The sequence below is a fragment of the Rhinolophus sinicus genome, chromosome 6, assembly GCF_057876585.1.
Source record: "Rhinolophus sinicus isolate RSI-liver-muscle chromosome 6, RSI-T2T, whole genome shotgun sequence".
NCBI lineage: Eukaryota > Metazoa > Chordata > Mammalia > Chiroptera > Rhinolophidae > Rhinolophus > Rhinolophus sinicus.
In genome coordinates, this window is record NC_142506.1 from 31461116 (window position 1) to 31477059 (window position 15944).

General features: G+C 36.6%; 1 protein-coding gene across 8 annotated transcripts in view; it reads right to left on the reverse strand.

Annotated features, from left to right (window-relative positions):
• The window catches only part of VPS13B (vacuolar protein sorting 13 homolog B), a 735829-nt gene that overhangs the window by 107218 nt on the left and 612667 nt on the right, over positions 1 to 15944 (reverse strand). For all 8 annotated transcript variants that reach the window (XM_074316465.2, XM_019757646.3, XM_019757649.3 and 5 more), the window contains exon 40: positions 242 to 438. In XM_074316465.2, coding sequence (XP_074172566.2) covers positions 242 to 438 — 197 coding nt within the window. The remainder of the gene's footprint in view (positions 1 to 241; positions 439 to 15944) is intronic.

A 15944-nucleotide genomic window follows, 5' to 3' on the forward strand; every position in this document is an offset into this window, starting at 1 on the left:
CTTATATTTAAGAAAGAGGTTCTTAGTGAGGGCTTACAGGACTGCATTATGAGTCAAACACAGGATTTTTATGTGGACTTTGAAACATCAGCTTCTGTCTTGCTTCCTGGTTCTCATCTGTAGTTCAGACAGATGCAGCTGCTGAACAGCTGAGTTACAGCTAAGTGAGGGGTCACTAGGTAAGATAACTTAAAGACTGCTTCCTAGTACAATGTTACTATTTCATTTTTCACTGAGTTACCTCTGGTCATCAGCTCCATTTTGACTGCTGTTCAAGATAATTCTCCAAAGATCTGAGGATACCAGTTTCTTCTGGTCATTCACAAGATTGATATCTGGCAATTGCAGTTCACAAACTTTGCTTTCAGACAGACTAAATTCTCGAAATGCAACAAAAACCTTCTGGAGTTCATCCCAATATTCCAAACTACACGGAATCTATATTAAAATAAAAAAGGATTTTAGAGATTGCAAATAGATACTATGTTTCCATTTTGTTGAAATCCATATTGAACCTGTATCAGTTACAACATTAATAAGACTTTTTCAAAGAGCTAAGGTTGTAAAAGACAGTAGTTTACAATTTCTCTAGAATGCTTACATTTATCCAGTTTACCTATTTTATTTTAAAAGACCCATTCAAGAATAATATGAGAAAACAGCCAAGAAAGTTTTTAAATAAAAGAGAAAATGGGGAACAAATTCTACGAGGTGTTGTGTATCATAAAGTTATAGTAATTAAAAGATAAGGTTGGAGTAGTAACATAGAAATAGATGAAAGAATAGAATAAAAATAGTATACGATGTAAACACAGATACATTTCAGTATGTGATGAAAGTGCCAACTCAAACACGTAGGGGAAAGAGAAGAAATGAGGTTGCAAGAACTGGCTAGCCATTGGGTAAAACCAAACTGGGTCTCTACATCATTCCTGCATGAAAGTAAATTCCAAAAGGATCAAAATGTTAAAGGCTAAAAACTGAAAGCATAAGAGAAAAAAAAAATCAGTTGGTATTTTTATCACAGTAGAGCATCCTGTGTTTGCAGAGAGAATCCTTAAGGGATGAGGCTGTCTCTCTCCAGGACAAACAGTAGACTTGCTCTAAAGAGGTAGATTCGAGAAGCTCCATGTTCCTGAGCTGTGTCACATATCTATCTACTCCATGCATAGCATCCCATTGGGGGCTGTTCTGCAATCGCCCTCTTCGGACTTGGAGGCAAGAAAGAGAAACCAATGCCAACATGATGTTCATGCTGCTGGCCATGCCTCGAGCAATAAATGTTCTTTGTTTCTGACCCAAGAATCTTATGTCTTCTGCCAGCATCCATCAAACAATGATAGGCTAATTAATTAGCCTGCATAGGTAAAAATCCCAGACTCTGATAGCAACTAGTTCACAGAAGAAATATAACCAGGCTGTCAACATGAAAATATACTCAACTTCACTAGTAATTAAAGAAATTCAAATTAAAGTAATAATGCAATATTTTTATTATTCTGGTAGTTTTAAAAGACCGACAGTTCCCATTTCTGTAGAGATGTGGGAAAAAGCATTTCTACCCAATATTTTTGGAGGGTAATTTGGCAACATCTATTAAGTGCTTGGAAGTACTCATCTAAGAATTTGTTTTACAGAGATTCCAAAGCGCGTGTGTGTATTAACTTCAGTACTATGTGTATTATAAGAAATTGGAAAAATTCAAATATCCATCAACAGGGGATTAACTGTGACATAAAGATCTATTAAATATATGTATATATAACATATATGTATACATATTATATATATAATAGCTTGAAGTTACTCTACTCTTTATATAACATGTAATCAATAAATTATAACCACTAAAATGAATAAGGAATAGCTATATATACTAACACGAAAAACATCCAAGATATATTACTAACTTAAAAAAATTAAGTTTAAAGATAGAACATGTGGGTTGACCCCATTTATCTTAGGAAAAAACAGTGGGATCAGATGTGTCTCCTCTTTTTGGAAGTAATCCCTAATCATGTACCATCTTCAGAACTGACCACTGCTTCTCTTATGGCACTTTCATATTGAAAACAGTCCTCTATCACAGAACGCATTACATTTTGCAATTCCTTATTTACATCTTTGTCTCTAGTTGACTCTGAGATCTTTGAGGAAAAAATGGCACATTATTTTAAAAAATACTCTTAGCATGTAACAGTTTTGGGGACATAATAGGATCTTAATAAAAACTTCCTGAATGAATAACTTACTCTTAACCTTCTTTCCTAAATAAATGATTCTTAATTTTTTAATGGGAATAACTTTATCTCCATCTATAACAAAGTTTCTTTTCTTTAAACAGGAACTTGAGCTTACATGTGCGGAGAGATGCTTGATGGAAGAAAGGAAAGTAAAATGGCTAAGCATAAGAGGCTAATAACAGTGTGATGAAACAGAGGCATATATTTTGGTCAGCGATAAGGACAAGCAATACATCCATACTATTCTACTTTTAGCCACCGTTTCCTGAAATTCTCTCTTTTCTTGCTTTCTATGACATACTTTTTTAAAACTTTCCCCTCTCTAGGTCTTTGTTTCTATATACTCTCTCAGCCTGAAATACCCATGGACTCCCTAGTTTCTCATTGTCTCATGTTTAAATCCTTTCCATCCATCATGGTTCAAATAAAATACCACCTTCTTTTAGTCTTTTCACCTCCAGATGGAAAAATTCTCTCCGTTTTCTGAATGCCAATAGTTTTTTTTTTAGCTTTTATCATTGTATACCTTATGTTACAGTTATTTCTATACATAACATCTTCCCTGGTAGACACATTCCTTGAGGGAATGATTTCCATTTGGCTAAGCTTTGGATTTTCACAGCACCTGGAAAGCGTATACAGTGAATGTTCAAAAAATGTTGCTGAATGAATGAATGAATAATTCATGAATGAATGAATGGGTGAGTTACATACTGGGAGATTCAGCCCATGTCTGACACATGAAAAATTCTCCACAAAAAAGTACAGAAGATGAAAGCATGAATTTTGAAGTCAAACCTAATGGGACTCAAATACTAGCTCCATTAGCTATGCATCCTTGGGTAAATTAATTTTTTAAACATCTGTTCCCATATCTCTAAAAAGGGGATAATAACAGAAATACTCTCATGAATTACTGTGGGGATTAAATGAGACAAAGCATCTCATTTAATACCACATAGTAAAAGCTTAAGAAGTGTTAGCTATTAATTATTTATTCTTCGTATGCTCAAAGAACACTTCAAGTATTGTTATCAGAATTAGGTAGGTTGTAATAAAGAGTTCTGTTTGTTAGATTTTTTAACAATGGGTTGGACTTGGAAGAAAATAATAAACCTTGAACATGGATATTCATGAACATTGTAATCATAGTTTTCTGCTGTACACATATTACTTGAAAAATAAAGGAATATCTCATTGCTTAACTCCTTCTTAGACTCCCACTGACTGCCAGTGAGTCAGTCCATTGACTTAGGACACTCATAACTAGAGGTGGACATGATGTGGGAAGTGGGATAAGACGTATGTACAAGAATATAAGAATGTCAGATGGCAAATTAGGAAAACGCCGTGCTTGCCTCTCACGACCACATTAAAACTACAATTAAACTACAGAAGAACCATCATTGAGAATCATCTGTAGTCTAGCTGCACAGAAGTCCTACAATTAAGGATATACAAAAGAAACCATGTCGAGACTGGTAGGAGGGGCAGAAACATGGAACAGGCTGGTTCCACACCCACTTGTGGTAGTTAAAAATTGGGAGGGCTATCTCAGCTGTGGAGGTTCCCCCTGAGGAATGAGAGGTCCCAGCCCCATACCAGGCTCCCCAGTCCAGGAGTCCAGTGCCAGGAAAAGAAGTCCCCATAACTTCTGGCTGTGAAAACCAGTGGAGATTGTGGTTGACTGAGACAGAGGGCTGCTGGAGTTCCAAGAATTCCTCTTAAAGGGACAGCACATAGACTTACTAGCTGATGTACTTACTTGCTCTAAGCTCCAGTGTTGGGGGCAGCAGCCCAAAAGGTGCCAGGGACTTAAAGAGAACCGAACTGTCCGGGTTCAGGGTGAGGGGTATAGGGGCAGCTTTCTCCCAGACAGAAATGCTGGCAGAAGCCATTGTTCCTTTATTGAGCCCTTCCGCAATCCAGCAGTGTGAGGACGCAGGTGGCCTCCATATCTGAGTCTCCATCAACCTGGCTAACACCGTTCACCCCACCCCAGTGATTCCCTAAGACCTCACTCCACCTAACTTGTGGGCCCACTCAAGCTGCTTCCAGTGGCTTTTCCATACAAACAACCTGTCTTGGCTCATGTTGTGGACTTTCCTAAAATCTCTTAAAAGTTCACAAACCCCAAAGAAGGAACATCTAGCCTCAGTGTGCCCTATACCTCTTGCTAAGCAGCCCCAAGCTTGGCACTAACAGCAGCCAGCCTTGGTTTGTAGCTTAGCCTCTCCCAGGTACCTGTAAGCCCACCACAAGTGGCAACCATCTGTGGATCACTTTGTAGCTCATACCAAGTGGCCCTGGGCAGGGCATAGGTAGCAACTGACCTTGGCCTGCAACGGAGCCACTCCCAAGAGGATCCAGAACTGTCACACCTGGTGGCCAACTTTAGAACACACCAGAGCACCACCCAACCACCTCCACAAAAGACACACCCAAAGGGCAGAGTAAGCAGGCATCAGAGCCCTGTTAAAGCGAATCTTACTCTGTAGGGTCAGGCCCTGCACAACAACTCCTCCACTTCAGTCAAGGCCAGTCCTCACAACCAATTAGCCCAAGGGTCAATCCCTCCCACTGACATGAAAACAGCAAACAAGGCTCAACTACAATAGAAGGGCACACATAACCCACACAAGAGACACACCTGCAGCACCCAGCTCAGGTGACCAGGGAGACTGTGCTACTGGGCCCCACAGGACACCTACTACATAAGGCCACTCTACTAAGACCAGGAGACATAGCAGCTTTACCTAATACACAGACACAAACACAGGGAGGCAGCCAAAATAGGAGACAAACAAATATGTCCCAATAGAAAGAATAGAACAAAGCTCCAGAAAAACAACAAAACGGAGACAAGCAATCTACCAGATGCAGAATTGAAAACACTGGATATAAGGATGCTCAATGATCTCAGGGAGAACTTCAACAAAGAGATAGAAAACATAAAAATGGAGAAAAAAACACATGAAAAAGAACCAGTCAGAACTGAAGAATACATTAGAGAATACAACAGTAGATTTAATGAAACATAAGATTGAATTAGTGACTTAGAAGATAAGGTAGCAGAAAACACCCAACCAGAACAGCAAAAAGAAATAAAGAATCAAAAAAAGAAAAATGAGGCAGGTTATGGGGCCTCTGGGACAACATCAAGCACACCAACATTCACATCATGGGGGTACCAGAGGTGAAGAGAGAGGGAGTAAGGAATTAAAAACCTATTTGAAGAAATAATGACAGAAAACTTCTCTGACTTGGTGAAGAAAACAGATATACAAGCCCAAGAAGTGTACCTGAAACCCATGTAACTTTACTAACCATTGTCACCCCAATAAGCTTTAATAAAAAAGAATCTTAGTGGAAGAAGGTAAATGAGTTTAGAAAAAGCATGTTTAATATACCTACTTTTTACAATACAAATAATACAATGTAAAGTTCAAAATCATCTTCTTGGTAGAGAGGTTACATAGAAAAGTGTAAAAAAATTGCTTGTTTCTGGTACTGCCTCAAGAAATTCTCCATTAAAATTAATATATAATAAATTACGAATATTAGCTGTCACATGGAAAGCAGAATTGGGCCTTCAGGAAAAAGTCCTAGTAAGTTTTGATATACAAGGCAAGGGTTGGAATAGCTCCAAAACATAAGGCAGTCCTAACTGGGAACCATTGTGGGAAGCCATTAGGCAGTTTAAGGGCAATGCAAGTAGGCTATACCAACACTGGGGCTTGGAGAAAGAGGAATTGTGAGAATTCAAAATGAGAGATTTGGAAGCCAATCAAAGAACAAACTTTATTTAGTTCACAGCTTTGTGTGAGGCTGGGTCTTTGGTTACATATGTCAACTAAAACATTCCAGGCTACTCTGAAAATTCAGAAAAACAATAGAAAACTATGAAAGAAATACATCCCCAAATATGTCAGTTATGTGTTGGTCAGGATTTTCCTTTATACACCCTATTTTCCTTGGTTAATAATGGGAAATTAATAAATTCATTCCAAATGAGACTTCTGTTGAAAAAAAATTTAATTGTATGCCTATAAGTACATTTGCAAAAGTCACATATTAACCTCTTTTCCCACTATAAGAATATATTTGTCTACATGGTTATGGAAGGAGAACTGACTGTGGGTGGTGAACACACAATGTGATATATAGATGATGTATTACAGAGTTGTACACTTGAAACCCATGTAACTTTACTAACCATTGTCACCCCAATAAAATTTAATAAAAAATAACACCAATATATTTGTCTTCAAAACTTCAAAAGAGAAACTAATAACATTGAGTACCATTAGTATTTTAAAGGTAATTTTAATCAATTATACATTCACAAATATACATTGAGCCACACATTTATAAACCACATAGATATAATCTTTATATTTTTCTGTTTCTTCATTATAAAAAAAAAAATCTTGTTGGTATAAAATCCTGGCTCTGCCACTTAAATCACTGCTCTAAGACCTTGAACAACTTCTGTAATGACTCTGAGCTTCATTTCCGTCATTTGTGAAATGTAGGTAATAAAAACAATACAGTTTTCATGCTGCATTAAAGTTTGGACTTTATCTTCATGTCAACAGGATATCTTTGAAGGGTTTGAAGCCAAGAAGTTAATGCAGTCTTTTTATATTTTTAAAAGCTTTTGGATACTGTGCAGAGATTACTGTGCTAGGATTAAAAAAGCACAGATGTGAAAAGACCAATTAGGAAGCTGTGCAGTGGTCTGAGCTAGTAACGTAGACAGCTTAGCATATAGTCAATGACACTGGAGAGGTATGTGGGAGATTCTTGGGACATAAAAATTTGTTGACTGATTTAGTTATGAGGAGAGGGAGGGGTCAAGTATGCCTCCCAGGTCTCTGGCCCAAGCCACTCTATGGATGCTAATACCATTTACTGGGATGGCTATATTGGTATGTCTCTCTGAGGAGTAGGTTTGTGGTATAAGTAGGGTAGAGGAAGAGAGATCATGAATTCATTTTTAGATAAACTGAATTAAGAGGCACCAATGAGCCATCTAAGTGGAAAGCGAGTATAGAGTTGGCTATTCTGGAGAGTGGGATGGGATTTAACTGTTGATACATAACTGTAGGTTTGTCCAACCTTAAACTTTGTGTTAGGAGAATGTAATGAAAGGACAGCGAGCCACAAAGTTTAGGGTATTTTAAAAGAGGATGTTTTAAAAGATGAATTAATGTAAACTGGTTAAAAGGGGATGTGAAAACAGAGTACGATGATGGATAGGGAGAAAGCAGAGAACTATAGGTTTAGGTATAGTTTAATGAATGACTATAGTGGGGCTTGTTGAGTAAGCGGGCTGTAGAGATTGAGAGGCTGCGAGGGAGATTAGGATGCAGGAATGAATGACAAAGGAGGCTGAGCACTTTCGGATGATGACAAGGTCCAGGGCGTATGTGGGAGTGAGCAGCTGGAGTGGAGGAGAGCATCACAGGAGTGAGGAGATCAAGCCGGGGTTTGGCTGGGTCATTCACATGGATGTTGATGGCAGCGAAGAAAAAGGCTGGAAGCCATGGCCAAAGACTTCTGAGAATGAGGGACAGTGACCCAAAAGTTAACAGATGCAACAACAAAGAGGGGTGAGGATGATGTAATTAGATGGAGTGAGTCTCAAAGAAGGAAGAAGATTTTACAAGAGGATAGAAGAGTACAGGCAAGTGACATTATTGAGCAAGGAAAATATCTCATCTCCTGACCTTCAGGTAAAAGGGATGTGAGAGAACAAACAGCTTCCACATCAGAGGGTACAGAGAGTTCCAAGGGACAGCAATATTTTATTTAAGGTAAAGGGGTATGGAAACGCTTGGAGAAGAGGTTGAGGTTTAGGGGAGTTCACTAATCACAGAGCAGGTGTTCCACAGGTCTCAGTGGGAGGGTTTAGAAAGTAGAGGAGAAAGGATATTGGCAAGAAGAGGACAAAGAAATAAAAATCAGTATCTAGACAAGAGGGGATAAATCTTATAGTTTGGGCAGTGATTGGGAAAGAGGGAAGCGAGGCATATGTTGGAACTGAGTCCTCACTTAGGAGGGATAGGGTCAATGGCTGTGGCTCCAAAAGTAGCGTACTTCTCCTTCCAGAGGCCTGGCTTGCATTCTGTGTGTTCTCTGACAAGTATTCTTAAAGAACTGCAGCTATTTTTCCAAAAAAGTCAGAGCACAGAGTCTGATTTGTGGTACACGATTAGTTTTTAAAGTAATGAATGAAGATAGGTGCTGAAAAGATAACAATCTTAACTCTTTAACAGTCTTGTATTCTAAAAAGGTCTTGTTTTATATACTGAGCCATCCCTTCATATTATTTTGCAATCACACCCACTTCTAACAAACTTTCCATTAGCTCACTAATCTTCCTTTGCCTTTCAGTTAGAAGTTGACATTGCCCAGTTAATCTTTAGGTTAGTAGTAACATAATTAAATTAAAATCTAATGCAGTCAAATCGTGCTTCATATGGTAGCAATTAATATTTCTCAAGGAGTAACTTTGGGCTCTATTTTGTGTGACCTATTTAAAACAACTTTATCATGTGCTTTTAGGTTTGAAAGATGTGATGTGAATGATCTTTAGTTATATATCTATAACTGAGGATTTATTATTAATGCTTGCACTGAATAACTTGAAGGGAAGATGACTATTCCAAGAAAGTCTGGTTGCCAAAAAACAGTTTAGAAAGCCTGAATATCCAGTACTGAGTCATGGGAAGTGGGAACAAGTAAATTGGTTTCACTGGAAAACATTCCACATGTAACACATGGTACATTTCAAATGAATGTCAAGATTATATATATTTTTATTACATTTTGTTTTCCTATGCATTATTTGACAGGACCTAAAAAATTAGCCAGCCATACATAATAAACTGTACTCTAAGCATATGTGGTCTTTGCATATGAATATATTTTAGGTTGTATATCTGCCAGTTGGTAAGAGCACATGTATTTTTGCATTTAAAATGTTATTCCACAATTTGTTTCCATTTGATGGCTAATTTGGGAAGATTTGCATGTGTGTTGGTGATTTAAAAATATTTTTGGTACAAAGAATATTTTGGCACTTAATTTGTTTTTATTACTTAATAGTACTGCCAAGAGTATTAGCAGGGTTGCAACTGCCCATCTGTCCTCATAGATAAATAGCTCTGATTTCTTTGTGCAGGGACTGCTGAAGCTGGGCCATTCCCCCTCTGCCCACTCAGTCCCACTAAGCAACTGAGGCAAAGGATACATGGGAAGTGTCTTCCCTGTGTTTATGTGCAACAACAAAGAGCTGCTGGTAGAGACAGAAGAGAGCTAGCAAGTGATGTATTCTAACAGTCTGCTTCAATTGTCCTTTAGATTATAACAGAACAGAGGTAGCTGATGGTGTAGGGCTGGTTAGGGAGCACAAAGTTGTAGTTCCCATTCAGGACTAAGTTATGAAAGCCTGGTTACAGCAGAGAATATCACCTTTATCACCCCTCCCATCACATTTCCAAAGTTCTCAGGATACCATGTCAACAGGTGATTACAGCAAGGGGAAGAATCGCTGCTTTTTCATCATCATCCATGCTTTTTGTAGTAGCAGTAATAATAATACTGATGGCAGCTTAGGTGGAAGAAACTACCTTGGGGAAAACCCTTTAGAAGTTATAGAGATTTTTCTTATACATTGACTTACGGAGGAAAATATTACTCCCATTTTACAGATAGGTTAACTGTAGCGCAGAAAAGTTAGGTAATATGTTCAAGATCACACATTTAATAAGTGGCAGACTTTGGGTTATAAGCTCTATGCTCTTTTAACTAATTACCTTTGGATTAAAGAAGAAAAATAGACTCCACAATGTGTCATTTACAATGACCAGTTCCAGTTTCTTTAAAGTGGATTCTTAGGAAGAAATCTAAATGCAGAATACATTTTGATCTTTACCATTCATCTCAGTCATTTATAGTTACTTAATTTGGCAAATTGTTTTCTCTTTAGCTGTCTGCTTCATTCAGCACTTTGAATATGTTCTCTCTCCTCCTCTGGCCTCTATTTTTGCTGATGAAGAATCAGATGTCAGTCTTACTGAGTATCCTTTATATATGATAAGTCACTTCTCTCTAGCTGCAGTCAAGGTTGTCTTTTGACTGTTTGATTGTGTTTGGTATGGAAATATTTGAGTTTGTTCTATTTGGAATTCATTGAGCTTCCTGGATTTGGAGACTAATATTTTTCATTAAATTTGGTAAGTGCTCAACCATTATTTCTTCAAAAATTCTTTCTTCCCTTTTCCCTCTTCTCCTTCTAGGACTCCCACCATGCACATATTGATACGAAGCTCTGGTCATTTATCTTCATTCTTTTTTCCTTTCTGTTCTTCAGACTCAAAATAATCTCAAGTCATCTATCTTTAAGCTCACTGATTCTTTCTCCAGCCTGCTCACATATGCTGTTGAGGTCCTCTACTGACTTTCCATTTCATTTCATTTTGCAATTCTGGGATTTCTATTTGGTTCTTTTTTCTTCATAATTTCTATTTTTTATTGATATACTTACTCTATTTGGTGAGACATTTTCATGTCTCCCTTTATTTATTTAGACATAGCTTTCTTTAGATTCTTTGAACATATTTAAAATAGGTAAAGTCTTTGTCTAGTAAGGTCAACATTGAGACTTCTTGGGTACAGTTTCTATTTTTCTTAAAGATTTTTATTGTAATATAGCTAACACACAATATTATACTAGTTTCAGGTGTACACAAGTTATTCAAGATTTATATACCTAAAGAAGTGCTCACCATAAGTCCATCAAACATCTGACACCGTACTATGCTATAACAGTATTATGTACATTACAACCCCATGACTTATTTGTTTTATACCTGGAAATATGAACAGGTACAGTTCCTATTGATTGCTTTTTTCCCCCTGTATATGGGCCATACTTTGTTTCTTTGTATGACATAAAACTTTATTATATTAATGAATATCATTACCTATATTACTATTATTGTATTATTAATCAATAACAGCAACCATGGAAATCAGATTCTCTCCTTTCCCCAGGGCTTCTTGTCATTGCTATTTGTTGTAGTTGTTTGTTTAGTGCCATTTATGAACTGATTCTAAAAAGTATGTCTTCTTCCTTAAATGCCACTGAAGTTTCTACTCAGTGAGCTTAGTGGTTAGTTAATGATTAGACAGAGATTTCCTCAAAGTTCTGGAAACAGTAAGGACCCGCAGTCTTTGCTGAGGGGGATCCGTGTGCCTATTGAGGTATGCCTTCAACTTGGCTTTAGCCTTCCCTTCCTTCTTGAGCAGAGCCCAGAAGGTAGCCAGAGGTGACAGGTAGGGTCTTCTCAGGCCAGTCTTGAACATGTGCACCAGCACATGCATGTATGTGTCCTTCTAGTTTCCTACAAGGTTTTTAAAGCCTCTGTGGATATCTCATTCCTCATCTTTTCCTTTTAACCTTTTAGTTAGCTTAAAAGTTTATCTATTACCCTCTGCGTCAAACAGCCTTAAAATTAATTAATTTCCTTTAATTTTCTGTGACACTCACCCCTGGGGGTGGCAGGTGTCAAGGCTTTTCACACTGGAACATTTGTAGTTGATAACTTTTGAAAGTGTCATCATTGTGAAACTCTTACTTTGTTAATAGAAAGTTATTTGACCTCATTAACCAAGTAAAAGTATATGCTGCATTTATAACAAGGTCAAGGAGGTGATAAGATCAAATATATTCCCCAGTGGAGAATGTACTGAAAAGATTAGAGGTAGACAGGCTAAAGAATTTTTAATTGATGACTGCAAAAAACGTAGGTAAGTGGATAGTTAAAACACAGAAAGTGAAGTCTGAGCATGAAATAGTGGATTGATGGGTGATTGAAAGAGACAATGTGTATGTAGAAATTAGGATAAATCAATAGCAATATAAACATTAAAACCTAATAAGCCAAAAAACAGCTTTGCTTCTACAATACAGAAGAGATTTCTATTTATGATTGTCATTGGACTTAACTGTTCCTTTTAAACACGAAGAATATTTCTTATAATCAGTTATCTATAATTACACCAGGAGAAATATTCATCATACATAACAAATGCAATTGAGTAGAGATACTTTTCAATAGTTAATAATTAAAAATGAAATGCATTCTGATAATGGCATTTATCAATCTTTGTGTTTCTATGCCAAAGTATAAATCTACCATTTAACAATGACATAAAATACAAACATGTTTTAATTTAAAATATTATTTCTTTTTATATGTATTTGCTTTTTAGTTGATTTTGAAGAAAGAAAAGAAAGCTTCTATACATCTTCAACTAATAGAAGTCATACCAAGAAAAAAAAAAAAAAAAACACCTTAAAATATTGGAACCAGTTGAGAAACCACAAGTATTCAAATGCAGGAAATCATGATTTTATAACATTTTAATGTGATCTACTCTTGGGAAACAAAGTTAACCAAACCCTATTTCTGTACAGGAAATATTCCAGCATACAGTTGTAATGCACTGTGGTGAAAGGGTACAGCTGCAGATTTTTCACCTGTAATGCCCCACTGGTATTGTGGCTTACTGCATTGCATCAAGCCTGCCTTCCTGTCCGGAAAGCCCTCTAAGTACAAACAAGACTCTAAGTCCAGATTTTATTTTCCCTTGGTATCAGAATATTGTAATTTAAGAGCCCTGAGAAATACTTTTTAGCTTTTTAAAGGAAATATGTAACATTCTTTTATTAGGAAGTATGTTTGGGTTGGTTTTCACAAACTTAACATATGACCCAGTTATCTTATCAATTTATCAAGCTACCAAGTTTCAAGCAAATGCAGGTGTGTAATACGACATCTTTCAAGATAATATTTTCCCTTAAAGAGAAATAATAAAAATATATTAAGAACTTCTGAGTGAAAATTAACTTAGAACAGGGGCAACCTTACTATTTCATAGTTTCTTTTAATGAGACTACAAACCCTAAACTCAATATTGTGTTCAAGTCTCTAATTGTTCAGGTATTTTATTCATTTGTATGAGACAATCAAATATATATGGTGTACTGTAAAGAATATTAATTGGGAACCAGGAAAAGCTTAATTCTAATGTACATTTAGTTGTTAACTAGTTTTGCCACCATGAGTTGAAGTCACTTAACCAATCTGAACCCAATTTTCTTATCCATAAAAAATTAAGAAGATAGGATAAGATTACCCTAGCACTTTCCAACTCGAAAGTAATACATAAAAATGGGATTTGCTTTTTTAAAGTTTATATTTTAGAAAGAGAGTTTATATCTTAAATTGCATACTATGTGCCAAGATTTACATGGTTTTATTCAATCTTAATGGTAATTCTGTAAGTTTTAAGAGTATATTCATCTTACAGATGAAGACCATAAAGCTCAGAAGGGTTAAACAACTTGCCAAGGAGCTCAATGGTAGTAAGTAATAGAGCCTGGACTGTTGGATTCTAGAACCCTGGAAACTCATTCATCTCATTCTACGGACTCTCATATTTTAGTTACCTGATTGTGGCAGGGTTTCAAAAATATGCAATCTGACAAATAAGCTATGCTCATAAAACAAATGCTTATACTGTGATCATTTGCTATATGACTTTTTAAAATTAAAAAAGTTAAAATACAGTAATCTTTGATCATCGCTCTTAACAACCTTTATAAAAAGAAACAGAACTATAGTACAGATAGTGTAACCCTTAATAATTGGAGAGAAATCAGTAGAAATTACAGGGTAACTTTTACAAACCTGAAAATATTTTAGAACAAAAAGCAAGCATAGCATATTTTATAAAGGCTTGTCATAAAGTTAAATGTTTAGACTGGATCAGGAGTCAACAAACTTTTTCTATAAAGGGCTAGACAGTAGATATCAGAGGCTTTCTGTGTACATGCTCTATGCTCTCTGTTACATATACTTGACTTTGCCTATAGTGGCATGCAAATAGTCTCTAAATGAGCAGGTCTGTGTTCCAATAAAATTTTATTTACAAAAACGGGTGGTGGGCTGGATTTGGCCTGGAGGCAGCTGTTTGCGGATCCCTTGATTAGATGAAAAGTGTTGCTCTGATAAGAGGCCCTTTGGAGTATATATCTGTTGGGAGATAATTCTCCACTGGTCTGTCACATTTCCACACCTCTTAGAGGTAAAGGCATTGTTTGTGTTCCAGGCTGTCTTTTTAAGGATATATGTACAGCAGATAGCTGTGGAAGACAGACAGTGTTTCCCTACAAAGAGAAGGGCAGGCATGATTATTGCCATAAGAGATTCAGGTTCTCCAAGTTCAAGTTTCCTCTCCTGTCACGTAACTCACTATGTGTTCAAGAGTCATCTGGCTCTCTTCATGTCATGCTTAGGGAACTGAGGCTTGGGGAACTGACACATATGCAGACACTCTGTTGTAGGTAATAAATTCTCCTTCATCTCTAATCTAGCGCTCCCATGTTTTCTATCAATATCCATGAGGCTGTGGCAGGCTAAGTTGTTAACCTGCAAATGGCGTAAAATTCAGACACGTCACAATTTTTGACAATATCTATCCTTTACTTAATGTATATTTTTGTATGTCTCACATACATACATATACATATATATACATACATATGTATAAGAATGAATTATACTTAATTTACTCACCAAATATTTGTTTTTGTGGTAATGGCAAGCAAGGAATACAATGGTCAGCAAGATAGACAAACACGGTTCCTGACTTCATGGAACTTACAAGCAATCAATACATACGTAATTAAATACAGGACATTGTCCAAAACATTTTACAGTGTTTTAAAAAAATTGTTTTTCCCCACCCATTACTCTATACCTTTCTGGTAAATTTGAATCTGTCTTTAATATGGTTTAACTATTAATTAACATGGTTTAACTATTTATCAGTTGAAGAGTTTATTTTCTCAAAAGATAAGTCCATAACTTCATACTATCTTTTTGCCAAATCTTCTATAGAGCTACTAATAAGTAGGAAAGAGTGGTTCACGTGATTCTGACTCTGATGGAGGTATGATGGGAAGAGGATTGATTTACAGGCAGAAAACAAAAAGGAAAAAGAAGAAAAAGTATGAAAAATTAAAAAAAACGAAGACTGCCTAATCAGCCCCTGAGTAAGGGGCAGACTGTACAGTGTTGTTTTTAAAATAGTAACCTTGGTTAACCTCTGGTATTCTGAATAAGTGTCCTAGAGGAATAAATCTCAGTGTGGTAAAACTGAAATTGTGTGCAAATTCCATTACATTCCTAAGGAGTTATGCTCCAATTCTGGCCCTTCCGTATCTCCCCAGACTAACCTCCCACTTTTATACTCCATATGCCTTTCACTGCCATCAGTTTGGCTCCGTCAGTACTTCTTCAAATCTCATCCATTTTCAAAACTATTTGCTTCATATCCTCCCAGAAAAACAAACAATCCCACCAAATCCTAATTTAATATCTAATCATCCAAATTAAAAGTAATTTTTCTTCTCAACTCCCAAAGCACTCATAGCTTCAACCCTTCTTATGGCACTTAGAAATACTATCTTATGTTGCAGTTACTTGTGCATATCTGTGCATATGAAACCCCCCATCTCTCTTTAATGAAACCCAGTGTAGAATAAGCTGCTACTTGTTCAGCTGCTGCTCTTTGTTCAGACCTCTTGCCAGAAATATTTCAAAGGTCTCCTTGTCGTTAGTC